Source organism: Entamoeba histolytica, genomic scaffold (assembly GCF_000208925.1).
Source record: "Entamoeba histolytica HM-1:IMSS scf_1104750517173 genomic scaffold, whole genome shotgun sequence".
Lineage (NCBI taxonomy): Eukaryota > Evosea > Mastigamoebida > Endamoebidae > Entamoeba > Entamoeba histolytica.
Genome location: NW_001915016.1, coordinates 1 through 27,199, shown reverse-complemented (window position 1 = coordinate 27,199; position 27,199 = coordinate 1). Strand labels below are relative to the sequence as shown.

At 24.2% G+C, this 27,199-nt stretch overlaps 11 protein-coding genes across 11 annotated transcripts, besides 9 other annotated features; 6 read left to right on the top strand and 5 right to left on the bottom strand.

The window, feature by feature from the left end:
* Positions 1-100: 100 nt before the first annotated feature.
* On the bottom strand, positions 101-1,561 carry EHI_060410 (uncharacterized protein; the record flags this gene model as incomplete). Its single annotated transcript, XM_648146.2, has 1 exon — positions 101-1,561. The coding sequence occupies one exon, from the start codon at positions 1,559-1,561 to the stop codon at positions 101-103; it is 1,461 nt and encodes a 486-aa protein (XP_653238.2).
* Positions 1,562-1,746: 185 nt separating this feature from the next.
* On the bottom strand, positions 1,747-4,239 carry EHI_060390 (uncharacterized protein; the record flags this gene model as incomplete). Its single annotated transcript, XM_648148.2, has 3 exons — positions 1,747-2,020; positions 2,104-3,994; positions 4,039-4,239. The coding sequence occupies 2 exons, from the start codon at positions 4,237-4,239 to the stop codon at positions 2,555-2,557; spliced, it is 1,641 nt and encodes a 546-aa protein (XP_653240.1). The 3' UTR covers positions 1,747-2,020; positions 2,104-2,554.
* Positions 1,757-2,521, top strand: EHI_060400 (small nuclear ribonucleoprotein F, putative). Its single transcript, XM_648147.2, has 3 exons — positions 1,757-2,022; positions 2,087-2,162; positions 2,215-2,521. Exons 1-3 carry the CDS (start codon positions 1,768-1,770, stop codon positions 2,499-2,501), a joined length of 618 nt encoding a protein of 205 aa, XP_653239.1. The 5' UTR covers positions 1,757-1,767; the 3' UTR covers positions 2,502-2,521.
* An 815-nt stretch (positions 4,240-5,054) lies between the features above and the next one.
* Positions 5,055-5,702, top strand: EHI_060380 (grainin, putative; the record flags this gene model as incomplete). Its single annotated transcript, XM_648149.1, has 1 exon — positions 5,055-5,702. The coding sequence occupies one exon, from the start codon at positions 5,055-5,057 to the stop codon at positions 5,700-5,702; it is 648 nt and encodes a 215-aa protein (XP_653241.1).
* A 756-nt stretch (positions 5,703-6,458) lies between these two features.
* EHI_060370 (Ras family GTPase) lies at positions 6,459-7,004 on the top strand (the record flags this gene model as incomplete). The annotated part of the gene is made up of 1 exon (XM_648150.1): positions 6,459-7,004. The coding sequence occupies one exon, from the start codon at positions 6,459-6,461 to the stop codon at positions 7,002-7,004; it is 546 nt and encodes a 181-aa protein (XP_653242.1).
* An 86-nt stretch (positions 7,005-7,090) lies between these two features.
* EHI_060360 (uncharacterized protein) lies at positions 7,091-8,512 on the bottom strand (the record flags this gene model as incomplete). The annotated part of the gene is made up of 1 exon (XM_648151.2): positions 7,091-8,512. One exon carries the CDS (start codon positions 8,510-8,512, stop codon positions 7,091-7,093), a length of 1,422 nt encoding a protein of 473 aa, XP_653243.2.
* A 452-nt stretch (positions 8,513-8,964) lies between these two features.
* Positions 8,965-9,258: a repeat region.
* A 75-nt stretch (positions 9,259-9,333) lies between these two features.
* Positions 9,334-9,564: a repeat region.
* Positions 9,565-10,845: 1,281 nt separating this feature from the next.
* Positions 10,846-11,470: a repeat region.
* Positions 11,177-12,109: a repeat region.
* A 99-nt stretch (positions 12,110-12,208) lies between these two features.
* Positions 12,209-19,021, top strand: EHI_060350 (splicing factor Prp8, putative; the record flags this gene model as incomplete). Its single annotated transcript, XM_648153.1, has 1 exon — positions 12,209-19,021. The coding sequence occupies one exon, from the start codon at positions 12,209-12,211 to the stop codon at positions 19,019-19,021; it is 6,813 nt and encodes a 2,270-aa protein (XP_653245.1).
* Positions 19,022-19,100: 79 nt separating this feature from the next.
* Positions 19,101-20,111, bottom strand: EHI_060340 (cysteine synthase A, putative; the record flags this gene model as incomplete). The annotated part of the gene is made up of 1 exon (XM_648154.1): positions 19,101-20,111. The coding sequence occupies one exon, from the start codon at positions 20,109-20,111 to the stop codon at positions 19,101-19,103; it is 1,011 nt and encodes a 336-aa protein (XP_653246.1).
* A 975-nt stretch (positions 20,112-21,086) lies between these two features.
* Positions 21,087-21,353: a repeat region.
* Positions 21,323-21,639: a repeat region.
* Positions 21,614-21,945: a repeat region.
* A 572-nt stretch (positions 21,946-22,517) lies between these two features.
* Positions 22,518-23,453, top strand: EHI_060330 (peptidase S54 (rhomboid) family protein; the record flags this gene model as incomplete). Its single annotated transcript, XM_648155.1, has 1 exon — positions 22,518-23,453. The coding sequence occupies one exon, from the start codon at positions 22,518-22,520 to the stop codon at positions 23,451-23,453; it is 936 nt and encodes a 311-aa protein (XP_653247.1).
* A 180-nt stretch (positions 23,454-23,633) lies between these two features.
* Positions 23,634-24,406, top strand: EHI_060320 (PX domain protein; the record flags this gene model as incomplete). The annotated part of the gene is made up of 2 exons (XM_648156.1): positions 23,634-23,975; positions 24,035-24,406. 2 exons carry the CDS (start codon positions 23,634-23,636, stop codon positions 24,404-24,406), a joined length of 714 nt encoding a protein of 237 aa, XP_653248.1.
* Positions 24,407-24,559: 153 nt separating this feature from the next.
* Positions 24,560-25,936, bottom strand: EHI_060310 (uncharacterized protein; the record flags this gene model as incomplete). The annotated part of the gene is made up of 1 exon (XM_648157.1): positions 24,560-25,936. One exon carries the CDS (start codon positions 25,934-25,936, stop codon positions 24,560-24,562), a length of 1,377 nt encoding a protein of 458 aa, XP_653249.1.
* Positions 25,937-26,061: 125 nt separating this feature from the next.
* Positions 26,062-26,524: a repeat region.
* Positions 26,515-27,199: a repeat region.

Genomic DNA, 27,199 nt, shown 5'->3' with positions numbered 1-27,199 from the left:
TTTTAATAAAAATTTATTATTTCTCCATTACCTTTTACTATTTTAATTAAGTAAAATTATAATAAATTATTAAATTAATAAAAAACAAAAAAAAAACTATTTACTCAATAATTATTTCAATAATTAATATGTCATCAATATTCCCTCTTTCATAAACATTGTAATAAAAACAATAATATTTGGGTTTACTTCTTTTTATTCTAATAGGAATAATAATAGGTTCATTAGGAAAACTAATAGAAGTATTAGAAGTATTTTTAAGAAAATCTTTACGAATTCCAAGGATATAAGGGTAATATTTTCCTTTAAATGATTTAGAAATTGGTAATGTTTTTGTGATTACTAATACTCCTCTTTTTTCTAATAATGTTTTTTCTACATTAAAAATATAATCATCAGTAATAATATCTTTATAACTAAAAACATTACTTTTTACTTTTATAACATCTTTCTCTTTATATGCACATTTTGTCATTATATTATAACTACGTTCTACTGATGAATGATTTTGATTTAAGTCTTTAACAAAGTAATACTTTTTTAAATGTTCATTTTTATCTTCTTCTTTTATTTGTCCATTAAATTCAAAACAAATTAATCCATTATATTCTGCCATAAATTGATATTTTGATGGATCAATAATAATTTTCTTTTCTTCAGATAAAATTGTTTCTTTGGGTGGTTGTTTTTTTTCTTTGTTTACTTCTTGTTGGATAATTGGTTTCTTTTCTTCTTTTTTTATTTCATTTGATTTATCTTTCTGTTTGAAATCTTCTTCTTGTGATTGAACAGTTTCTTTTATCCCTTCTTCATTTGGTGTTTCAATTTTGGATTGTTTAAAAAAGTCATTAATTTCTTGAAACAGTTTATCTGTATCTTTTTTAATAGTAGAGACATCAGTAGGATTTTCTTTTTTTCTTATCTCTTTTTTAATAGAAGTATCTTGAGATTCTATTTGAGGTTTTTTTGGACTTTTTATAGAAGAATGAGATTCATCTTTCTCATTTGATATAGTACCTTTATTATGTTCTTCTTCTTCATTATAATTATCATTACTAAAAGAATTCACTGGAAGTGGTGGAGACACGCATGGAGTATCAGTGTCATCTAAATTAATATTAAGGTCATGTAGAGATTGAGTTTGGTTGTGAATAGACAATTCATTCTTTTCATTTGTATTATCTGGAAGAACTGATTCATCTAAAACTGACATGAAGAAAACAGTTGCCATTGAATCTTTTAAAGTAGTAAGAAAATCAAATACAGAGCGGATTAATAGTAAATTGAATTCGTTCAGATATTTTTTATCACATGAAGTTGATTGAAGAGCGTTAATATATTGTTTTGTGAATACTTTTAGGCTATTAAATAATGAGAGAGAATTAATTGATTCAATTCCATCAAAGATTATATTAATATCGAATAGTTGTTGTTCTTGTTGACTAAGAATAATAGGTAGAGAAAAAGCGAATTGAGAAATAAATTGGAAATATTTCATTTGGATTTGAGAATTTACCAATTTTATTTGAGTCAAAATATCAGCAAACATTAGTAGTGGCATTTTAATGTTATGAATAAAATCTAATCCACCTTTTCTCAACAAATTGATAAATTCAATCCTTTTGTTTTCAAGTTCAGTTAAGTTCATTAAAGAGAGAATTTTAATTGATTAAAGATTTTATTTTAAAAGAAAAAAAAAAAAAAAAAGAAAAACAAAAACAAAAAGAGAACTTCAAATAAAAAACATAATTAAGAAATTAAGTTGAAATGGCATGTAAAAGCAGTAAAATATCAAAATATATTAATTATACAATAAAAGTTACTACCATTGAAGGAAGAAATTTTGTTGGTAAATTTTTAGCATTTGATAAATATATGAATATGATTTTATCTGAAACTATTGAAAAAAGAACAGTTATTAATAAAAAAACACGTGAAGAAAAAGAGATTGAAAGGTCTTTAGGAATGATGTTATTACGAGGTGATTGTATTCAAGGATATACTGTTTTATCACCACCACCTGTTTGTTAAATATTATTGTTGAAATAATAATAATAAAATTATATATATTTCTTATTCATTTTAGAAAAGAAAACAACAAACTTTTGTTCCAAACGTTGTAAATACTTCAGTTATTACTGCTGGTCCACAAGCAAATCCATGTTTGTTTTATTTTATTTTTATTATATTTAATACTAATATATTCATTGATAGCTTTAGTTGCACCAACTAGAGGTGTTGGAATTACTCAACCATTGATGGGTGGTATTCCTATTCCTTCATTATATCCTCAAATGGGAGTTGTTCCACCCGGACAAATTCCTGTTCCTGGAGTTATTCCTGGTGTTCCACCAATGATTCCAGGAGCAATTCCACCTGGAATTCCAATGTATCCACCAATGGGAATGATACCACCAATAGGTCCTCCACCCCAAATGAATCCAATAATCCCACAACCTCAACCAAATGGAACAAATCCAACAGACTCAGCTGATAATTGATTGACTTTTTTTTTATTAAAGAAGAAAAATTAAATTTATATTCAAAAAAAAAATTATTTTAATTCATTTTCAATTTCCTTTAACTTATCTTGGTCTTCTAATCTAATAGATAAAATACTTGATTGGATTTCTTTTATTCTTGATAGTTCCATACTTTTTTTCTTTTTTGCAACAGCTAGTAATAATTTAGTTTTTCTTTTGCATAAGTCATAAACTAAATCACTATTTTTTTCATAATACTCTTCAAAGCTTTTAAATGAAAGTCCTTTTTCTTCATCAGGTTTTATAGTGTCTTCTCTCTCAACATTTAACTTTTTGAGATCATGAGATTTACTTAAAGAAAAGGTCACATCATATTTTTGAGAAGTAAAACTTTTGTTTTCTTCAGATTTAATAATATATCGTTGTTCAATTGAACCATTTGGATTATAATATGATGATGATATAGCTGTATCTCCTGTATCCATTCTCAATACAAATTCTTTATCTGATTTTGATAAACAATCAGTAATTGTATTTGAAGAGTTATCAATAAATTGAATTTTCCTTGAAGGATCAATAAGTTGATTTGCTAATACACCTGCACCATATGCTGAAGAAAAAGAAGGGTCAAGAGATGTTGATATATTACTAACACTAGAAATTGCATCTTTAACACAACATAATAACCATCCTTTTCCTACAACCTCAATAGATGATAAAGAACAATCTTTTATTTGAGAAGGATTAAAGTACTGACTATGAGGATAGTTTTGAAAACGGGAAATAGAGTCTTTAATAAATTGAGATAATTCTTCACATTCTTTTTGAGTAAATGAAGCAAATTCATCTTTTGTAGCAGTAATTCTAATATCTTCATTATTTTTACAATCAAGAATAATATCCATTGAAGCTAATTTTCTTTCAGAGAAAGAAGAACGTAAACTTGAAACTTTTTCTTTTAAACAAGAAGAAGAAATTTGATTTTCAGAAACACCTTGTTCATTTGCTTTAAAGATAATATATTCTCTTAATTTTTGAGTAAAACGATAACCACCAATATTTGTACATTGTTTTGAAAGAACTTCTGCTGTATTTAAATAAGAATTAAAGATAACAATACTTGTATGATAATATCCTACGTCTAGAATTGCTCGTGTACATACTGAATTATCATAATGACTGTTAATATAACTAACAATAGAACCAGCATAACAAGGGATTAAATAACAAATAATACCAAGGTTTTTAGCAGCACAAATTAAGTCAGTTTTAAATTTATCTCCATGATAATTTTTCATAGAAATAAAAGCAATTTCACAATTTGTTTGTTTTTGAATAAAATCAAGAAAAATAGAAAACAAAGCTTGACGTGAAATTTTTCCATATTCTTTAAAATCTACTTGTTCATTATCAAATAAAGGATTTATAACAGCATTTTTACATTCATTAAATTTATCCATATCATATGAATAAGATAAATTAACAAAATTATAAATTGTATCTGAATTAGTCTACTGATTATTACATTATATTAATTAATTATAATTTAACAAACAGTTGAACTAAAAAGTGTATAAAGTTTACCTTTACTTAATGTTATTGCACTTGGAGGTTGATCAGTTGCTGTTACTCCAAAATACATATTCATTATATTTTCTGTATTTTTATTATTAAATGAAACTTTAATTAATTGGTCTCCCCAATCAATTCCAACTATTTTTTCTGGTTTTCTTGCAGTAGTCATTGTATTAAACATTTTAATGATGTTTATTAAGTTCTATAAATACTCTATTTCGATTTTTATTTTTTTTATTTTTTTGATTTGAAATTATTTTTCCCTTTTTATATGACTAAATATAGTCTAATAAACAAAATTAATTATTCTCATTTGATTATGAAAAATTAAAATTAATTTTATTAATATTTATTTAACTCATTTTTATTTTCTTTAGAAAACTTAACAAACATCATTTCTGAATTATCTTCTTCAAAAAAGTTTGATAAAGAATAATCTTTTAGTAAAAGACTTTATAAAAATTCCTTCTTTAGTTGAAATACAATTATACTATTTAGTTTATTAATAAAATAAATTTTGTAACTATTCTATTCAAAAAGTGAATAATTCATTATTTAAATGTCATTGAGAGAAAAAAAAAAAGAAAAAGATTATTTAAACACTGAACTTTATAATAATTTTTTTAATATATTTATTAACTTACAAAACAATTTCTTTAAAAACAATATACAAACAATAAAAACTTTAAATTTAAACAAAATGCTTTATAACTACTTAAAATTTTATAACAATTTAAATGGTTATTATAGAAAAATAATGAAATAGAATTATGTTTGATATTTAATTTTTTATTAAAATTCACTTACTCTTCTAATAACACAGTTTTGTTATTTTTTGATTCATTCGTTCAATTTTTATAAATTTTGTTATACTTTTTAATAAATTATGTTATATAAAACAATATGAATTTTTGTTTAAATTAAAGAAAAGAGCAAGAAATGAGAGGATTGGATCTTTTGTGTCTCTTTAAAACTTGAAAAGTAACTGTTTATTACATGTCAATATTTGATATTCAAGCTGCTCAAGATGCATGGATCTTTCAAAATATTACAAAAACATTTCAAGAAGACCCATTAATTAAAGAACAGTGGTGGTATCCATTATGCATGTCTTTAAGAATAGAAGAGTTTAGACCATTACAAGAATGGTTTGAAAAGACAGACAAGGATAAGTCAGGGACACTTGAGTTGAATGAGCTTAAATCAGCTAAATTTCCTGGAGGATTAAGACTTGATGAAGATACTTGTAGAAAATTAATGAAAATATTTGACATGGACTTATCTGGAAATATTGGATTTTATGAATATTTGGCATTAATGAAATTTGTTGATTTAGTAGATAAAACATTTACACACTTTGATGCTGACCATAGTGGTACAATGGATTTAAATGAAATGATGGCTGCACTTCCTCAATTAGGATTTGATATTACTAGAAAGAATTGTGAAGCATTAATTAGAGCCAATGCACGTGGACTATTTTCTAAAAAGATCAAACGAAGTCAGTTTGTGGGGTGTGTAAGTTTCCTTGGGTTAACACGTTCTATTTATCAAAAAGCTATGAATGTGAAGAATGAAAATTTTAAAAGAGAAGATTTCTCTCGATTTATGAATTTGGTTCTTCTAATCTGTGATGAACTTTAATTTAACTTGATTTTTTAATTTTGTTTTGTATATTTCTTTTTATTCTTTTCTATTTAGAAGAAAACTTCTAAATAGAATTAGTCTCAAATATCTAAAGAATAATTGAAAGTATTTCTATTTAATACTTAATTAATTGCTTTATTATTTTAATTTTGTTTATTTGTTATTTTATGACTTTCTTTAATATAAGAAGAAAAAGAAATATCAGACGAAGGTAAGTTGTCATCAAAACTCAGAGATTGTTCAACACATGTCATCACTTAATTCTATCAAGTCTTTTTCTTATTTATGAAACATAATTTAAGATATTAATTTTAATTATTATGGTTTTATAAATTTATAAATAGAATCTATTTATAAAATTATAATGAAATTATATTTTAATTATTTATTTATTTAAAACAATCTTATTTAATTAATGTTTATGAAGGTTTGGCAATGCAATACAAATTTCATGGTATTGTTTTACTAATAAATTAGCCTTTGTGTATTGTCATTAATTTTCATATTGAAAATGGTTTAATAATATTATAATATTGAAGAATAATTTTTAAGTAATATTATTACCATCCTTAAACCTGACATTTATTTAATCTGCGTCTTTCAGTACTTAACATCTTAGAAGTGTTATTTTTATTCAATTAAATAACTCAATTACAGACAAAAGTTATATAATACAAATACATAAACATAAAATGAAAAAGAGATTTTACTAAAAAAAACTCAACAAAACTGAAAAATTTTGTTATAAATAAAATGAAAAAACTAACGTCAACAATTAATATTGTTGTATTTGGATCTGGTGCTGTTGGAAAAACTGCATTAATTTACCGATATATTAATTCGAGTTTTATAACACAATATAATCCATCAATTGATAATTTGGAGCGTTGCACAAAAATTATTAATGATGTTATTTGTACTGTAAATATCCAAGACACTTGTGGAAGTGACCGATTTGAAACATTAAGAGAATTATATGTAACAAGTAGTGATGGAGCTTTGTTAGTTTGTAATGGCAATAGTCCGTTTACTCTAACTGAACTTCCAAATTTTTATGAATTAATAAGAGAATTTAAATCTGAAGAGGAATATGTTGTTGTGGTAGTTATAAACAAAATTGATTTAGATTTAAAAATTGACATTGAAGAAGCAAATCAATTTGCAGAGTCAATCAATGCTCCTTGCATTCAAACATCAGCAAAAACAAATAAAAATGTTGACAAAGCGTTTTCTATTTTATTACAAAGAATATTAAAAAAAAATCCTCCTAAAACTCCAAGAAAATGTTCAATATTATAATTATTTCATTTTATCATTTAATTATCAGTTTCTTCTTTTTATAAACTTTTATTTTTCTATTTTTTAAATCATTTAAAGTATGTTTCTTAATTCATTTTAAGTACAATAACTCGTTGTACTTTAAAGGTATCTCTCCTTTCATCATTAAAACATGTACCATTTAAATCATCATCTTTAATACATTCATATACATTAGATAAACTAGCACAAAAACTACTTCTAAATGAAGTTTTAAAAATTATTAACATTCCAAATGGTGAAATATCATCACCACATGAAAACAACATATCATTATCTCCTAAAATTAATTTTCCTAACCTCTCTTTTTTCATTTTCCATCGACGAGGATGTCCACTTAAATCTTCAGTATTATCAAATGCAAATAAAAAATGATTTCTTGAATTTAAAAGTAATGAATCTCCTATTTCTGTTTCAATAAAACACCCAAAGACATTCCCATATTCATCTATGCAGATAATAAATATATTACTCTCTCCATTTATTCTTTCTTTCATTTCTCCTTCATTTTCACCATCTTCTAATGTATCATATAATCTACTACATTCATACAACCCACTCCATTCTTGTAATTGTTGTAAGTTATCTTGTATAACATCTAAACATTCATCACAGAGCATTTGAATACAAATAATACGTTTTACATTAAACAATGAATCATAACAATAAGATGTTGTTTTCTTGTTAGAACTAAAGTTTATTTGTGTTTCAATAGTATTTCCTTGTTTCATTTCAATAATACAATCACCTCTTCCGATCTTTATGTCTTTTTGTTTGATTTTTTGTATTTCAAATATTTTTTCTGTTCCTTTTTGTAGATAACATTCTTGATATTCTCCAATTCCATTCTCATTTATCCCTTGTGGAAAATACCACCCAAAGACATTATTATTTTCATCAAATATAAATAGAAATATACTTGGTCTATTAAATAATTCTGTGTTTTGACACTCACTCCATTCATTTAAATCACTATCAAATAAAACATGAACCTCATTTTTATTACTCCATTCTTGTAACTTTGTAAGTGCTTGTTCAATCAAATCATTTTGAAGTTGATTAATCATAATCCTTTCTTCTTCTTTTTTACTGTCTTCGTTTTGATTAACTACAAACTCATCACATTTCTCAAACTCTTCATGAACTTCTTTTCTTTTAATACTTTGAGCATATCCTTTCATTTTGTTCAATTCTTCTTCTTTGGAAATTTCTTCTTTTTTATTTTTCATAACAAAGCAATTAAATTCCTCTTTTTGTATCATTTCATTTGCTTCATGAATAAAACTTTCACATTCTTCAATAACCTTTTTCATCTCTTCAATTCCTTTTAGTTTTTGTTCAATAATAACTTCAGTATTTTCAGGTTTCCCTTCAATTGAATTTTCTATTTCTTTATCAATTTGAGATTGTCCTTTCTTTATGGCTTCTTTTAACTCAATAAGTTGTCTTTTCACCTTATTTATCATGTCATTTTTAATTAATTTTTCCATTAATATCAGGTTAATAGAATCTGAATATTATTTTTTAGTTTTATTAGTAATTTTTTTTTGATATTTTGTAAAAATCTTCACATTAATTGTTGTATATTAATTGAAAATACAAAGTGTTCTATCTCAACCATTTCTCAACAGTGTAAAAAAAACTAACAACAAAACTTTATGTACAAACTTTACAAACAAAAATTTTTGTTTTTGTAATTTTTGTTTCTCATTAAAAAAAACAGAAGTATAACACTAAAAATTTTATAAAAAGACAATACTCTTAGTTAGTAATATTATCAGTAAACAAGCACTAACAAAATAAAGTGAATTGATATTTTTGGTATGCCATTTCTTTGTTTTTTTGATATTTCTTTCATTAAACCAAGGATTAAAGTAAATCAATTAAAAAAATTTATTATTTAATTTTTGATAATAAATTTAATCAAATTAACAAAAATGGAATTACAAGAAATATTACAAAAAATATAACTCATTCATATCAAAAGAAGCAAAAAAACAATATCATCAATGAAACATAAGTGATAGAAGAATGAATGAAACTGGGTATTAATTATATAGACAAAAATATAATACTTATATAATAACTACTATCACAATAAGAATAATCATCATAATAATTACAATAATAATAGTATGAATTAATTCATTAACTATTTCAATCGTCTTAATTATATCAATATTTCAATAATAATTCAAATAGAATCAAACCTCAATATAAATAAAAAATATAAATATTAAAAAGAAGATAAATAAGTATTTTTATTTATTTATTGTTCTTTATTCATATGAGAATAATACATCATATGTCTAAAGAATATTTATTTTTATTATTCATTTATTATTTAGTTTTTCATCATTATTGTTAAGAGGTGTGTATTTCTATTCTTCATTCTTATATTTCTATTGAATTGATGTCTTTTTAAATTTCATCAATGTAAATCATTTAAGTTACTACTTGATTTTTATTTTCATTTTAATATATATTAAAACTTCTCATTTCCTTTATTTTTTGTTTTATGAAGAGAGTGTATTTCATTACTACCACATTATTATGTTTACTTTCATTTATCATTACAATGAATATGTATGTCATTTCACTCTGATAATGCCATATATTATCAAATATATTTACATCATAACAACCAATCTTAATTTATTTAAAAACTCACAATCTTCTATTTCAACAAGTAATACTATAATAAATAATAATTCACTTCATTCTTGATGCAGTGATTAATACATTTCCTTTTCAAATGGAATGTATTAACCAGAAGATAACTGATGATGCACTGCTTCAATTTATTTTTTTTATTTGTAATGTTTTTGATGTACTGTCTTGGAATATTTAATATGACAATTTAATAATAATTGATTTGATATGTTAATAACGTGTATTAACTATTTAAAACTTCAATATTTTGAACTTATAAATATCAAATTAAATTAAAATGGATAATGTGTATATTAAACAACTAGAAGAATGGACAGAAAGAAGAATAAACAATACATTATTTGATTCAGTTAAAGATGATTGGAATAAAAATACATCAGTATTTGATCAAAGAATAATAAATAAAGAAAATATAATTATTATTGAAGACACAAATGGAAATAAATTTGGAGGATATGTTAATGAGAAAATTGATAAATATGGTTATGATTGGATAAATGATTCAAAATCATTTGTATTTTCATTAGAATCAAATGGAAGGATGGAAAGAATGATGAAATTTGATATTAAAGATCCACGATATGCATTTTATTTATTTAATCAATCAGATAATTGTTTATTTGAATTTGGATTTAGTGATATTCTTGTTTATAAAGAAAATTATAAAACATATTCATTTTGTCAACATTCATTTGAATATAATGGAATAACAAAAGCACTTTGTGGAAAACAATATCCAAAACGTTTCACACCAAAACGAATCATAGTAATTGAAATGAAATGATTCAATCTTGAATAATTGAAAATGAAATAAAAAAGAATAAAAACAAAACAATGAAGAATATGTCATTTTGTTCATCTGCCAATGAATGAAATGGTGAAATAAAAATGGACATAATTCAATGTTGATTTATTTTATTTCATTTAATGAAATACTCACACCCAATGAGGGTGTTTTTAATAAATAATAAAAGAAATAAGAATAAAATAGAAATAAAATAAAATAAATAAACAATTTATTTGTATTATTTCATTGAATTAATTCATTATGAATAAAATGAATAAGATAATAGAAATAATAAGAAACAAATAAAGAAATAATAAAATACATCAACATATTTATGTTATTATTTCTTATTTCTTTATTTGAAGATTTTTTTCCAATGCAGGAAATACATCAAATTTTAATGCAATGGATATTGTGTAAAACATTTCGGTCTTACAAAAGTAAATCAAACAAAACACAGAAAATCAATATCATACAATATAAAAAAATGAATGTAAATAGTAATAAATTTCATAATGATAATAAAAGTAAATGATATACCAAGGAAAAATGGATTAGAAGATGAACAATACAAAGAAAAACAAATAAAAAACAAAATAAATACAATAATAATAAAGATAATACAATAACAATGAATGAATAATAATAAATGAGATACAAAGAAGAATAAAAAGAATAACAAGTGAATGGAATGAAGGAAAGTATGAAGAAATACTCAAAAAGTAAGAAGATAAAAGAAAAAGATGGTATGATAATCAACAAGAAGTATATTCAATCAGAAAGAATAAGATAAATAAAAGAATAAAGAAGAAATTAAAGAAAAAGACAAAAGATATTGAAGAAAAAACATTAAAATAAATGAAGAAGAAATTAAAAACAAAAATCCAATCAAAGAAATGAAAGAAATATGTAAAATTTCAAAAAATAATAAATAACAAACAAGAGATGATAATCAGACAAGAAATACAACAAAAGAAAGAAATAGAATTTTAATTGAAGTGTTGTATTGTTTTGGAATTAATTGGTTAAATAAGAAATTATATAAGAAAATAAGATGGGAACAAATAGAAAATATAATAAAAGTGATAAACATCAATGTCAATAATGAAAAAGAATATATTAAATATATTAAAATATCACATAAAATAAAAGAAAATACTAAACAATACATTAAATTGAAAGTAAATGATATAATAGAAAGAAGAGTAGAGTGTAATTCAATAATAAAAAACATCATATTAAAGAATAACTCTACAGAAATTGATGAAGAATACCTTAACACTCTCATCAATAAAATAAAAGAAATGAAAATAGAAAAATGTTCAAACATTAATTACTACTGGAAAAGAAAAGAAGCTGACGATTAATAATGGAAATTAATAATAGATGGATAATGTCAGGAATTAGAATGCATGAACTGCAAGTTGGTATGAATATTTCAATGAGTATGCACTTTTATCTCCAAAATAAAATAATAAGAGATAAAAATGATGAAATAAAAGAAATCCTAAATAAAATCAATAGACTAGAAGATTTAGTCAATGAAATTGTACAGAATAAAATGCATCATGAAATTAAAAGAATATGAAGAAGAAGGAATAAAAGTTAAAGCACTAGAAAGAATAAAAAACATTTTCTTTTTCCATAAAAAAGTAAAGAAGTACAATAAAATATTTTTGTTATTAAAAACCTAAAAAAACTAAAAAACAATAAATTATTGAAGAAGATGAGTGTTACCATGCCACCTGAACATATCAGGAAAATTGTAAAAGAGCATGGGGATATGTCAAGTAGAAAATTTAGTAAAGATAAAAGAGTGTATTTGGGTGCACTTAAATTTTTACCTCATGCTGTGTATAAATTATTAGAGAATATACCAATGCCATGGGAAGAAATTAAAATGGTTGATGTTATGTATCATATCACTGGAGCAATTACCTTTGTAACTGAAATACCTAAAGTTATCGAACCAATTTATTTTGCACAATGGGGAACTATGTGGATTGCGATGAGAAATGAAAAGGCAAACCGAAAGAATTTTAGAAGAATGATATTACCATCATTTGATGATGAAGAGCCACCATTGGACTATGGAGATAACATTCTTGATGTAGACCCAATACCAAGTATTCGACTAGAATTAGATGGAATAGAAGATAAATCAGTTATGGAATGGTTTTATGATTCAAAACCATTAGTTCATAGCCATAATGTAAATGGGACAAGTTATAAACGTTGGAAATTAAATATTGAACAATTAAGTACATTACACAGATTGTCAGAACGATTACTTGGTGATATTACAGATATGAATTATTATTATTTATTTAACAAAGAATCTTTTTTTAATGCAAAGGCATTAAATTGTACATTAATTGGAGGACCAAAATTTGAACCATTATTTAGAGATACTAATGATGATGAAGACTGGAGTGAATTCGATGATATTAATAAACTTATTATCAGAAGAATTATTCGTACCGAATATAAAGTGGCTTATCCTAATTTATATGCTAATCGTCCAAGAGAAGTTCATATTATTCCTTATCATTATCCAATGCAAATGATTGTTAAACCAGATGACCCAACATTACCCTCTTATTATTTTGATTCATTACTTAATCCAATCGAGTGGAAAAATGATTGGTATGAAACTCAAGAAATGGAAGAAGATGATGATGAAACAATTGAATTTTATGATGATGTTGTTGCATTTGGTAATACAATTGAACTTGACAATGAAAAAATAAAAGATGGTTTAAATTTAATTAATGCACAATATCCATTTAATAATAAATATGGAGTAACTAGAAGAGCACAAGATGTTCCATTGATTAAAGGATGGTATTTAGAACATATTCAAAAGAATTATCCTGTTAAAGTAAGAGTAAGTTATCAAAAATTATTAAAATGTTATGTTATTAATGAATTACAAAAGAAACCACCAAAATCTCTCTGTAAAAGAAATTTCTTTGCAGCGTTGGATGAGACACATTTCTTTTATCACACGAAATTAGATTGGGTTGAGGCAGGATTACAAGTAATTAGACAAGGATATAATATTCTTAATCTTCTTATTCATAGAAAGAATGTAGATTTTCTTCATTTAGATTATAATTTTAATATTAAACCTGTAAGAACATTAACAACAAAAGAAAGAAAAAAATCACGATTCGGTAATTCATTTCATTTAATAAGAGAAATATTAAAAATGACTAAAATTGTTGTTGATGCTCATTGCCAATACAGACTTGGAAGAGTTGATTCATATACTCTTGCTGATGGAATTCAATATATATTTAGTCATATTGGAACACTTACAGGAATGTATCGTTATAAATATAAAGTTATTCAACAAATAAGAATGTGTAAAGATTTAAAACATATTATTTATTATCGATTTAATACAAACTCTATTGAAAAAGGACCTGGAATAGGATTTTGGGCACCAATGTGGAGAGTATGGATCTTTTTATTAAGAGGGTTAATTCCAATTTTAGAACGATGGTTAGGAAATCTTCTTGCTCGACAATTTGAAGGTAGAAAAGCTAAAGCAATAGCCAAAACTATTACTAAACAAAGGGTTGAAAGTGGATTTGATATTGAATTAAGAGCTGCTGTATTACATGAAATTAATGAAATTATGCCTGAAGGAATTAAAAGTAATAAAGCTAAAACAATTATGCAACATCTTAGTGAAGCATGGAGATGTTGGAAAGCAAATATTCCATGGAAAGTTCCTGGATTACCAGAACCAATTGAAGCTATGATTCTACGATATGTAAAAAAGAAAGCCGATTGGTGGACAGATGTTGCACATTATACTAGAGAAAGGACTAAAAGAGGATGTACTGCAGATAAGACAGTTAGTAAAAAAAATCTTGGAAGATTAACAAGGTTATGGTTAAAAGGAGAACAAGAAAGGCAATTTAATTATTTAAAAGATGGACCTTATTTAACAAGTGAAGAAGGAGTAGCTATATTAACAACTACAGTTCAATGGCTTGAAAATCAACAATTTCAACCAATTCCATTTCCACCAAGTAATTATAAATATGATACTAAATTACTTGTTTTAGCATTAGAAAATTTAAAAGAATCATTTAGTACTAAAACAAGAATTAATCAAAGTCAAAGAGAAGAATTAGGATTAATTGAACAAGCATTTGATAATCCACATGAATTTTTACTTAGAATTAAAAGACAATTATTAACTCAAAGAACATTTAAAGAAGTTAAAATTGAATTTGTTGATATGTACACCCATTTAATTCCAAATTATGATTTTGATCCAATGGAAAAAATTGCAGATGCATATCTTGATCAATATTTATGGTATGAAGGAGATAAAAGACATTTATTCCCTAATTGGATAAAACCATCAGATACTGAACCAGCACCATTATTAGTATATAAGTTTTGTAATGGAATGAATAATTTAACAAATATATGGAATGTTGAAAATGGAGAATGTAATGTTATTGTAGAATCAAATTATGATAAAATGTTTAAGAAAGTTGATTTAACATTATTAAATAGATTATTAAGATTAATTATGGATCCTTTATTAGCAGATTATATTACTGCAAAAAATAACATAACTTTGGCTTACAAAGATATGATGCATGTAAATTCTTATGGGTTAATAGAAGGATTAGCATTTAGTAGTTTTGTTATTCAATATTATGGATTAATCTTAGATATTTTATTACTTGGACCAAGAAGAGCATTCGAAATTGCAGGTACTGCAAATCAGCCAAATGATTATTTAACATTTAAAACAAAAGAAATTGAAGAACATCATCCAATTAGAATGTACACAAGATATATTGATAAATTTTATATGGTATTAAGATTTACTGAAGAAGAAAGTAAAGAATTAATAGAAAAATTATTAATAGAACATCCAGATCCAAATAATGAAAATTCAATAAATTATAATAATAAAAAGTGTTGGCCAAAAGATTGTAGAATGAGATTAATGAGACATGATGTAAATTTAGGACGTGCCGTATTTTGGGAGTTAAAGAATAGATTGCCACGTTCATTAACTACTCTTAATTGGGAAGATTCATGTGTTACAGTTTATTCAAAAGATAATCCAAATGTTTTATTTACTATGTGTGGATTTGAAATTCGTATTCTTCCAAAATGTAGAAGTCAAGAAGAAGAGTTTAGCATTAAAGAAGATGCATGGGCACTTACTAATAATGAAACAATGGAAAAAACAGCAAATGCATATTTAAAAGTAAGTAAAGAAGAAATTATGAAATTTGATAATAGAATTAGACAAATTTTAATGTCATCAAGTGCTACTACATTTACAAGAGTAGTAAATAAATGGAATACTGCGTTGATTGGATTAATGATGTATTTTAGAGAAGCTACTATTCATACACAAGAATTACTTGATGTTTTAGTTAAATGTGAAAATAAAATACAAACAAGAATTAAAATAGGATTAAATTCAAAAATGCCTAATAGATTTCCACCAGTTGTATTTTATACTCCAAAAGAACTTGGTGGACTTGGAATGCTTTCTATGGGACATGTTTTAATTCCACAATCAGACTTTAAATGGAGTAGACAAACTGATGTTGGTATTCAAGCATTTAGAGCTGGAATGAGTCATGATGAAGACCAATTAATTCCTAATTTATTTAGATATATTCTTCCATGGGAAACAGAATTTAAAGATTCTCAAAGAGTATGGATGGAATATGCACAAAAAAGAAAAGAAGCTATTGAAGAAAATAGAAGACTAACATTAGAAGATTTAGAGGATTCTTGGGATAAAGGAATTCCCAGAATTAATACATTGTTTCAACAAGATAAACATACATTAGCATATGATAAAGGATGGCGTATTAGAACAGAGTTTAAACGATACCAAATTCAAAAATTAAATCCATTTTGGTGGACACATCAAAGACATGATGGAAAATTGTGGAATCTTAATAATTATAGAAGTGATATGATTCAGGCTTTAGGAGGAGTAGAAGGAATTTTAGAACACACACTATTTAGAGCTACATTCTTTCCTACATGGGAAGGATTATTTTGGGAGAAATCAAGTGGGTTTGAAGAATCAATGAAATATAAAAAATTAACTAATGCACAAAGAAGTGGATTAAATCAAATTCCAAATAGAAGATTTACATTATGGTGGTCACCAACAATAAATAGAGGAAGTGTATATGTTGGATTTGAAACGCAGTTAGATTTAACAGGAATATTTATGCAAGGAAAAATCCCAACATTAAAAATTAGTTTAATTCAAATATTTAGAGCACATTTATGGCAAAAAATACATGAAAGTATTGTTATGGATTTATGTCAAGTATTTGATCAAGAAAGTAATGAATTAGATGTTGATAGAGTTCAAAAAGAAACAATTCATCCAAGAAAGTCATATAAAATGAATTCTTCTTGTGCAGATATTACATTATTTGGAATGAATGAATGGGAAACTGGAAAACCTTCAATGCTAACTGATAATAAAAATATCTTAAATGGAATTCATACAAATAAATATTGGATTGATGTACAATTACGTTGGGGTGATTTTGATCAACATAATATTGAAAGTTATGCAAGACAAAAATATGAAAGTTATATAAATGATAATAATTGTTTATATCCTTCTCAAACTGGTGTTATTATTGCTTTTGATTTAGCTTATAATACATATTCTGCATATGGAAATTGGATTCCTGGAATGAAAGATTTATTACAAAAAGCATTAGCTAAAATACTTAAATGTAATATTGCATTATTTGTATTAAGAGAACGTATTAGAAAGGCACTTCAATTATATTCTAGTGAACCAACTAATCCATCATTATCTATAACAAATTATGGTGAATTATTTACAAATCAAATTATTTGGTTTGTTGATCATAGTAATATCTATCGAGTTACAACTCATAAAACATTTGAAGGAAATCACATTACTAAACCATTAAATGGATGTATCTTTATATTTAATCCAAGAACTGGAGGTGTTCATTTAAAAATTATTCATTCATCAGAATGGGAAGGACAAAAACGTATTGGTCAATTAAAACATTGGAAATCTGCAGAGGAGGTTGTTAAATTAGTACGAGCATTACCAATTGAAGAACAACCTAAACAAATTATTGTATCATTAAGAGGAATGTTAGACCCATTAGAAACTCATATGATTGATTTTCCAAATATTTTATTAAAAGGAAGTGAAATAGCATTACCATTTGGTGAAATTATGCAAATGGAAAAAGTTAAAGATGCTGTTAACAAAGCTACTGAATCAATGTTATTAATGTTTAATATGTATGATGATTGGTTAGAAACTGTTAGTTCATATACTGCATTTCATAGAGCTGTATTATTATTAAGAGGACTTGGAATAAATCCTGTTAAAGCTAAAAAAATTCTTCTTCCAAATCCAACTATTTCAATTAAACCACAACACCAATGGCCAACATATAGTGATGATGAATGGAAAGAAATTGAAATTAAAATAAAAGATTTAATTATTGGAGAATATGCCAAAAAGAATAATATCAGTGCAAGTAGTTTAACTCAAAATGAAGTTAGAGATATTATTCTTGGAATGCATATTCAAACACCTTCTGCTGAAAGACAACAAGTTTTAGAAATTGAAGGAGAAAAGAATATTCAACAAGGAATTACTGTAACAACAAAAACACAAAATAAATTACAAGAAACTATGACTGTAACAACAAGTACTCCTTATGAACAAAAAGTATTTGCTGCAACTCAAAATTGGAGACAAAGAGCTATTGAAGCAAGTAAATTACTTGATAAAATGAATAATTTATTTGTTGAAAATGAAGGAGAAGGAAATCCTATTGTTATTCCTAAAAATATTATTAAAGGAATTATTCAAATTGCAGACACCAAAATTGAAATTGGTGGAATTTTATTTGGTCAAGAAAGTACAAAAAATAAAGGAATTATGGAAGTTCAATGTTGTGTTTTAGTTCCTCAATATGCCACAAATAAATATATTGTATTTGCTCAACATTGCCCACAACATGAGGAACTTCATAATATGAAAGCAATTGGATGGATTCATACTTGTTCTGGTGAACCTAAGTTAACAGTATATGATGCTGTAATGAATTCATTAATACAAGAACATTATAATATTGATGGACAATGTATTTGTATTGGTATTGGAGAAGGTGCAATTGGAATTGAAGGATATTCATTTAATGAAATTGGAAGAGAGTTTGGTAAACAAAATAGTGATAGTCTAATTACATTACAAAATAATTGTACTGAAGAATTAGGAGTAAAACAACCACTTATTGTTTCAGAAAAAATTAATGGATTCTTTTTAATTCCAGAAAAAGGAAGTTGGAATTATTCATTATCTACTTCTAAATTTACTGTTAATATTGAATATACTCTTAAAGCTGGTATTCCATTAGAATTTTATAATGAAGCTCATAGAATTACACACTTCCTTTGTTGGGTACAAAGTGATGAAGAAAACAATGATGTTGATATGACTGAATATTCATTATTTTAAATTTCTTAATTGATTTTATTTGTTAAAAGAAAATTAATCATTTGCATTTTTAATTAATTCAAAAATAATTCAAAATTATTTAAAGTAATAATGAGTCTAATACTTGTTGTTTTGTTCCTTCTTCAATTGTTTTATATAAGTCGGTTGACAAATATCGTTCACCACAATCTGGTAAGATTATAACGATCGTTTTTCCTTCATTTTCTACTTTTCCTGCTTCTTTTAATCCTGCTAAAATTGCTGCACCACTTGACATTCCACACATAATTCCATCATATTTAACTACTGCTCTTGCCATTTTCCATGCGTCTTGTGTTTTAATTGGTGTTATTTCATCAACAACTTCTTTCTTATAAATATCTGTAACAAATCCTGCTCCAATTCCTTGAATTCCATGTGGTCCTTTTGGTTTTCCTGATAAAACTGCTGATTCTGCTGGCTCTACAGCAACAACCTTAACTCCCTTTTTCTTTTTCTTCAAATTCTCACCAACTCCTATAACAGTTCCTGCAGTACCAACAGCAGAAACAATAATATCAACTTCTCCGTTTGTATCTTCCCAAATTTCATTTGCTGTATAAACATGGGCTGCAGTATTATCTGGATTACCAAATTGATTAGCTGGAAAATATTTATTTGGGTGTTGTTTGATAAGTTCTTCATATTTTGCAATAGCTCCTGGCATTCCTTTTGTTCCATCTGAAAGAACTAAATTAGCTCCAAATGCTTTCATAATCATTTGTCTTTCAACTGACATTGTTGACGGCATGACAATATTCACTGGATATCCAAAAACAGCACCAGCTTGACATAATCCAATTCCTGTATTTCCAGAAGTAGCTTCAATAATTTCCATTCCTGGTTTTAATCTTCCATCTTTAATAGCTTGATAAATAATATTAAATCCAACACGGTCTTTAACTGATGACATTGGATTGAAACATTCTAACTTAACAAGAATTTTTGTATTTTTTTTAATAGAAGGATGGTCTGTTACTCCATGTAATTCAACTAAAGGAGTACCTCCAATAGTTTCAAGGATATTGTGATAAATTCTCTTTCTTGGTGTGTTGATAGTAATATTTTGCATTATTATTTACAAACAAATAGTTTGTGATCGACTTTAAAAACACAGATTATTTCTAAGTGACGTTGACAAAACGTTTTGATGATTTGTATCTTTCTTTTTTCGGTTGACAAGTCAATTCAAAAAGAATATAATTTTAAATAAATTAATATTAATAATGACTTATTTTGGAGTGTGGAGTTATTATTTCTCAGTTATTCTTGGTGTTTTTGAATGGAATTTCTTTTGAAGTTTTCATCTTACAGTTATTGAACATATACTTTTTCTTCTATCAAATTTTTGAGTCTTAAGATTTTATGTTCTGACGACTCTGGAAATTTTTTGTAAATTCTTTTATAAATTTACCAACTCCAATAGCATATCCAACCCTAACTATCCTCAAGAAGTTTGAAGCAAATAACTTTGTTTTATTTTTCTTAAAAGTGAAAGTATTGGTGTTAAATAACCTTTAAAATGATATGTCAGTGCTTATAAAATTAAAGAATTATTCATTCCAAAAGTAGTTTAAAAACTACAATAGAAGAAAGAAAAGAAGGTTCTTTAATTAATTTATTTTTATGTTTTTTATAGACTGTTTTATTTAATAACTTAATTTAAATCTAATAATTCTTTAAAAAAATATATAACTGTAGCTTGGAAGTGTCTTATATTCAGTGTTAATAATAATTTAGTTATTATAAAGGAAATAAATTGTAGTTTTCTTCTTTTTATTATTATACTTTTATATTATTTTTATTTTATTCTTATAGTCTTTCTTCATTTATAAAACCACATAGAAATGAATATAAAAAGTTTATTCACTTCTCATTCTTCTTCTTTTACTCTCTTTATATTTTGTTTATTTTTGTGTATTATAAATTAATTATTAGTCAATTAAAATTTCATTTAATATATGTCAAATTCATTAAGATGAATATTATTTATTAAGAATTTTAACATAATGACAAATTATTAAATGTCTATACAAAATGGTAATATAAAAAGTCGAACAATATACATCTTAACAATTTGATATTGTGGATATTTAGAAGTATTTCTTTATATTTCTTCAATATGATCTATTGGTGTAATAGATTTAATTTCCAATATGTTCGTATTAGATTATTCTTATTCTATTATATTGCTGGAATTGAAAATATAAACCGTTAAGTCTTTCATATTTTTGATTATTATTGTTTGTCATGTGTTATTGAGAAAAATTATTTGTAATTTTATTTTCTTGTAAATTTTTGTACTTATTTATTTTATGAATATAATTTAACTCTAAATTCATATCTTGACATATAGCAACATCTATAATATATCATTTCTTTTCTTTCATATTCTGATAATATGCGTCTTGTCTTCTATCATGGAATGAATTATCAATAACAAATAAATCTTTATTGTAAGTTATAACCATTTCATCATTATTAATACATTTTGGAAGATTATTAAAATCAATAGCATCAAATTCATTAAAATATGTAATTAATAAGTGTTTATATATTTGTTTACATATATAATCATGTTTTAATATTTGGTTCTTTTTGTGTGTTATTATGGTGTTTATTTCTATTATGATAATATTGTTTATTTCTATTGAAAATATTATTAAAGTGTTTATGACGATGATTATGATTGAAGTGATGAGTGAAATGATTCATATCATCAGTACTGTGATAGTTATGGTAATAATTATTATAATTGTTATCAGATGACTGATGTATCTCATTCTAGGAAGATAATACATATTTTCACTCATTCTTCTATTATTTATATTTCTTGACTATTATGTAGTTCTTCTTTTATCAATGTTTTTCTTATATATTATTGTAGTGTTTCTTGTAATACTTCTTTTTTAAATAAATGAATGTAAATGAATTGAATAAACATAAATAAAGAATATAAAGAATATGATGGTAATAAAAAAATATATATAGTCATATTCAAATATTATATCAAATAAATATGAATTGAATAATGAGTTATATAATAAATTGTATATACAAAAAATATCTAAATATAAAGATTAAATAAAAATACTCTTGTTTATTTATTAAATACTTCATTATTTTATTTTTTCTCTTTTACTTTACAAACAATTTTCATACAAATTATATTTTTTTATTTTCAATATACCAATAAGAAGAATAAAACTTTATAAGTATATTTTTAGTGTATGTTTCATGAATAACATATTTTTAATAATAACTGTATCAACGCAATTTCATTAATAAAATATACCTTATATTATTTCAATAAAAGTTTCAACTCAATAATTATTGATTTAGTTTCAAAGAAGGAAAAATCAAATTATTTATGATATATAAACCAATAGAATTAAAAAAAAAAAGAATAATAATTTGTATTTATGAAATAAGAAAAAAAAAGTTGAATTGAAAAAAAAAAGGAAAAAAAGATAAAGTAATGAATGATAATAAACAAGAAATACCACTTGATTTAGAATCAATAATTATTTCACCATCTCAATGTTATTTATATGGTATTGATGGGAATGTACAAGAAATATCTAATGAGAATAGCATTAAAGAAATATGTTTTTATTCTTATTTTCCATGTTTTATTCAACCCATTTGTAGAATAGATAACTTAAAACGATATTTATATTTTTTTATTTCAGTAACATTTATAATAACAGCAATTGAAACAATATGGTTTTTTATTAGTGTATTGTTTGAATATGAAAAAAATTCTTCTATATTAATTCCAACAGCTAATTCAATTAAAATTGTTGGTGGAAAAAATTTATCATTAATTAAATGTGAGTATCAATACTTTAGATTAGTACTTCCAATTTTTTTACAAAACAATATTCTTCAATTAATTGTTACAATTATTATTCAATTAAAATTTGGAATTATTGTAGAAAGAATATTAGGAAGTTCATGGTATTTTATTATGTATATAGTTTGTGGAACAATGTCATTATTTGGAAGTTATTTATTTGCTTATGAATTACCATTTATTGGTTGTTCATCTTCTTTAATAGGAATAATGACAATTTGGGTTTTACAAATGATTATTCAAAAAGAGAAATACCATCCAATTGTTTGGGTCCAACTCTTTGTCTCAGCTATTTTTAGTATATTCGTAATTATCGGCAGTTGTTTATTTACACCAATTGATAACGGAATTTCATTTATATTTTCTTTTGGAACAGGAATATTATTTGGACTAACATATTTCGGTGATAATTTTAAATCTTGCTTAACAAACTTGTTCTTTAAATGGGCAAATAGGATTCTTCCTATTTTATTGTACTTCTCATTACTTACACTTACTATTTTGGCTATTCGTTTTGTTTTACCAGTATCTTGTCATTCTACTAAAACAGTTTCTTAATTTATTCTTTTCATTGTTGAAATTATCATTCTTTATAAATTCTTATCATTATTTCTTGAAAGAATCTCACAGTATTGATAATAGTTTTATTGTTAATTTTGGAACTATTGCTCTACAAAAAAAAAAAACAAAAAGTATTGGAGACTAATATGTCGAACTGAGAATTGATATTTTTGAGTTATGGGAGATAATAAAGAAGATATTATTAAACTAAATGATAGAAAAGATACCCAAATAAAAGAACAACCATTAAATACAGAAGTGTCAAAATTAGACCCATTAGAAGTTAATGAGATAGAAAGAAAAGAAAAGAAAATAAATGAGATTGAATCTGATGAGTATGAAAAACAGTTAAAAGAAGAAGAAGAGTTTAGAAAGAAAAGAAAATGTGACACTGTCCTAAGTGAAGCAGTAAACAGTACTGAATATAATCAACCAGAATATATTGAAGTTACTGTAAGTTCTCCAGAATTAGTTGTAGACTCAACAGGAAAATATACAGTCTATACTGTGACAACAAGAGTTTGTTATTTATAAACATAAGTTATTAAAGAAAAAAAAAACAATATCTAAACCAATAGTCTTCTCATCAAGAATATGCACCAGGAAATTATTCAGTAAAAAGAAGGTATTCTCAATTTCAGTCATTAAGAAGTCAATTAAAAACAATACAAAAACAATCACCACAAGCAAACGATTGGGGAAAAATACCAAAATTACCAGGAGATACTTTTAAATCATATTATATACCTGGTTATAGATTTAAACCAGAATTTACTGAACAACGAGCAAAAGATTTAACAAGGTTTATTAATAATTTGCTTAAACATCCATCATATTTATTCAATGAAGTTACAATTAATTTTTTAACAAAACCTGACTTTGAAATAATAAAACCAAAAACTCAAATAGTATGGGGAAATGGTGATGAAAGTTCATCATCATCAGAATAATAATCATTAATTATACAATATTATTATAATACTTTTATTGAATTATAAAACAAAATGGTTAAATAAAAAAAGAAAATAAGAAAAAAAAAAGGAATAAAAGGAAAAGTTAATTTTAATGAAGTAATGATAAAATAACAATAAAATTAATAAAAATTAATTAATTTCTAATTGTTTTAATTCTTGTTTAAGAAGTTCAACAGTTTCTTTCCAATAATCTAATTCTCTTTGAAGAACAAGATTTTTTAAAGACTGAGGGGAAATAGATTCTAAACGTTTTAAACCTTCTCTTAACCAATTTTTTTTATTAAATTTAATTTGGTCATTAATAGAATTAAATTTAGGTTTAGTTGATTCTTTTTCCAGTAAAGATTGATGGGTAATAGACTCATACTCAATTTGATTTAATGTTGAAGCAGAATCCGATTCATTGTCAATAGGAACAGAAGGAATAATAATAGAAATATCATTAATGAAAGAATATGCACATTTATAAACGAAATTAATAATTGTTTTCATTAAATCATCAATAGTCGATTGTTCATTTAAAGAATTTAAAAATGCATTTCTTTTAATTTGAGGAACAATAAATGAGAATTCTTCTTGTTTTAAAAGAAGTGTTGGGTCACATAATTTATTTGCATATTCAATAATATGAGAAGGTTGAATATTAATTGGCCAATTAGAAGAAGGTAATAAATATTTTTTTAAAGCAAGTTGAATAGAAGAAATATAATGTAATTTATTATTAATAATATTACTCATTAATGGGTATTTTTTTTCATTAATAAACCATGGTTCAATTTCAAATAATTGTATTGTTGATTCATCAGTAATAAAAAAGATTATTGTTTCTATAAAAGCATTATATGAAGAAATATAACTTGATGGATCATTTGGTATTGAGTCAGAATATAATGTTGGTAATTGTGGTTTTAATGAATAAAGAAATTTTGATAAAGAAGAAGAAGTAATTAATGGAAAGGGTTTTATTGTTGTTAAAGCCCAATAAAAAGCATAATTAAAAGAAGAAAGTACTTCAGTGAATGTTTTAATTTTAACAATACCTGTATGTTTAGGAAGAACAGGTGAAAGAGTAATTTTATGAGGAATAATAATAATTGGATAATTAAGATAAAATGGAATATTATTAATTTTTTTTATTAATGAATTTAAACATGGAGGTTGTTCTTCTAATGTTGGATAAAATATCATTGATGAACCACAAAAATTATATTGATTAATATTATTTGATGCTATTAAAATAACACTTATTACACACGCAAATGGATCATTAATAAATTCTTTTAATGCAATTTGTTCTGTTTGTTTTAAATAATTTAATGGTAATTTATATGAAGAAATAATTGATTTCATTAATGTTTGAAGAAGATCATAATATAATGAAGAGTCTTTTGGATTTGAATCATAAACAATAATTATATTAAGTTTTAATGGAAATGACTTATTATTATTATGTTGTTCTAATTTCCTTAAATTATTAAGAATAACAGAATTAATTTTCATTTCCATTTTATATAAATTTTGTTTTTTTTTAGTTTTTTGTAGTAATTTTTTATTTTTTTTATTTTTTTGTTATTAAATTAAATAGTATAAGATTTATTTATATTTCTAATTCTTTATTTTATTTTATTGACATCCTTTTCCAATACAAGAAATACATCAAATTTTAATACAATGGATATTGTGTAATAATAAATATGTGTTGTAAAGAAAAACAACCAAGTCATAAAAATTCAATATCATATAAAAGAATGAATGTCAATAACAATAAATGGTATAACAATAACAATAATAATGATAAATGAAATAACCAAAGGAAAATGGATTAGAAGACGAAAGATGCAAAGAAAAACAAATAAAAAACAAAATAAATACAATAATAATAAAGATAATACAAATAACAATGAATGATTAATAATAAATGAGATACAAAGAAGAATAAAAAGAATAACAAGTGAATGGAATGAAGGAAAGTATGAAGAAATACTCAAAAAGTAAGAAGGTAAAAGACAAAGATGGTATGATAATCAACAAGAAGTATATTCAATCAGAAAGAATAAGATAAATGAAAGAATAAAGAAGAAATTAAAGAAAAAAAAGGTTAACTAATAGATATATCCACAATTTGATTTTTATGAATATTGAGAAGTGTTTATTTCAGTTTCTTCATTATGCCATATTTCTATAATAGAGTTTATTTCTAATACACTCGTATTAGATTGTTTTTCTTCTAATGTACTGACAGAACTGAATGTGTAAAACATTAAGTCTTTCATGTTTTTGATTATTATTGTTCGTAGGATTTTAGAAAAGTATAATTGTAATTTTAGTGTTTTTAATCTTCTTATAGACTCTTTTTGTATTAATCCATTTATTGATGATATTACAGGTATTATTTCTACATATATTATTTCTCTATTATTTCTTAATTTCTCTTGTATTTCTTTGTATTTATTTATTTTATGAATATAATTTAATTCTAAATTATTATCTTGACATATAACAACATCTATAATATATCATTTCTTCTCTTTCATATTCTGATAATATGCGTCTTGTCTTCTATCATGGAATGAATTATCAATAACAAATAAATCTTTATTGTAAGTAATGACCATTTTATCATTATTAATACATTTTGGAGGATTATTAAAGTCAATTGCATCAAATTCATTAAAATATGTAATTAATATCTGTTTATATATTTGTTTACATAATCATGTTTTAATATTTGATTCTTTTCCATTACATCCTAACAGGATGTGACTAATA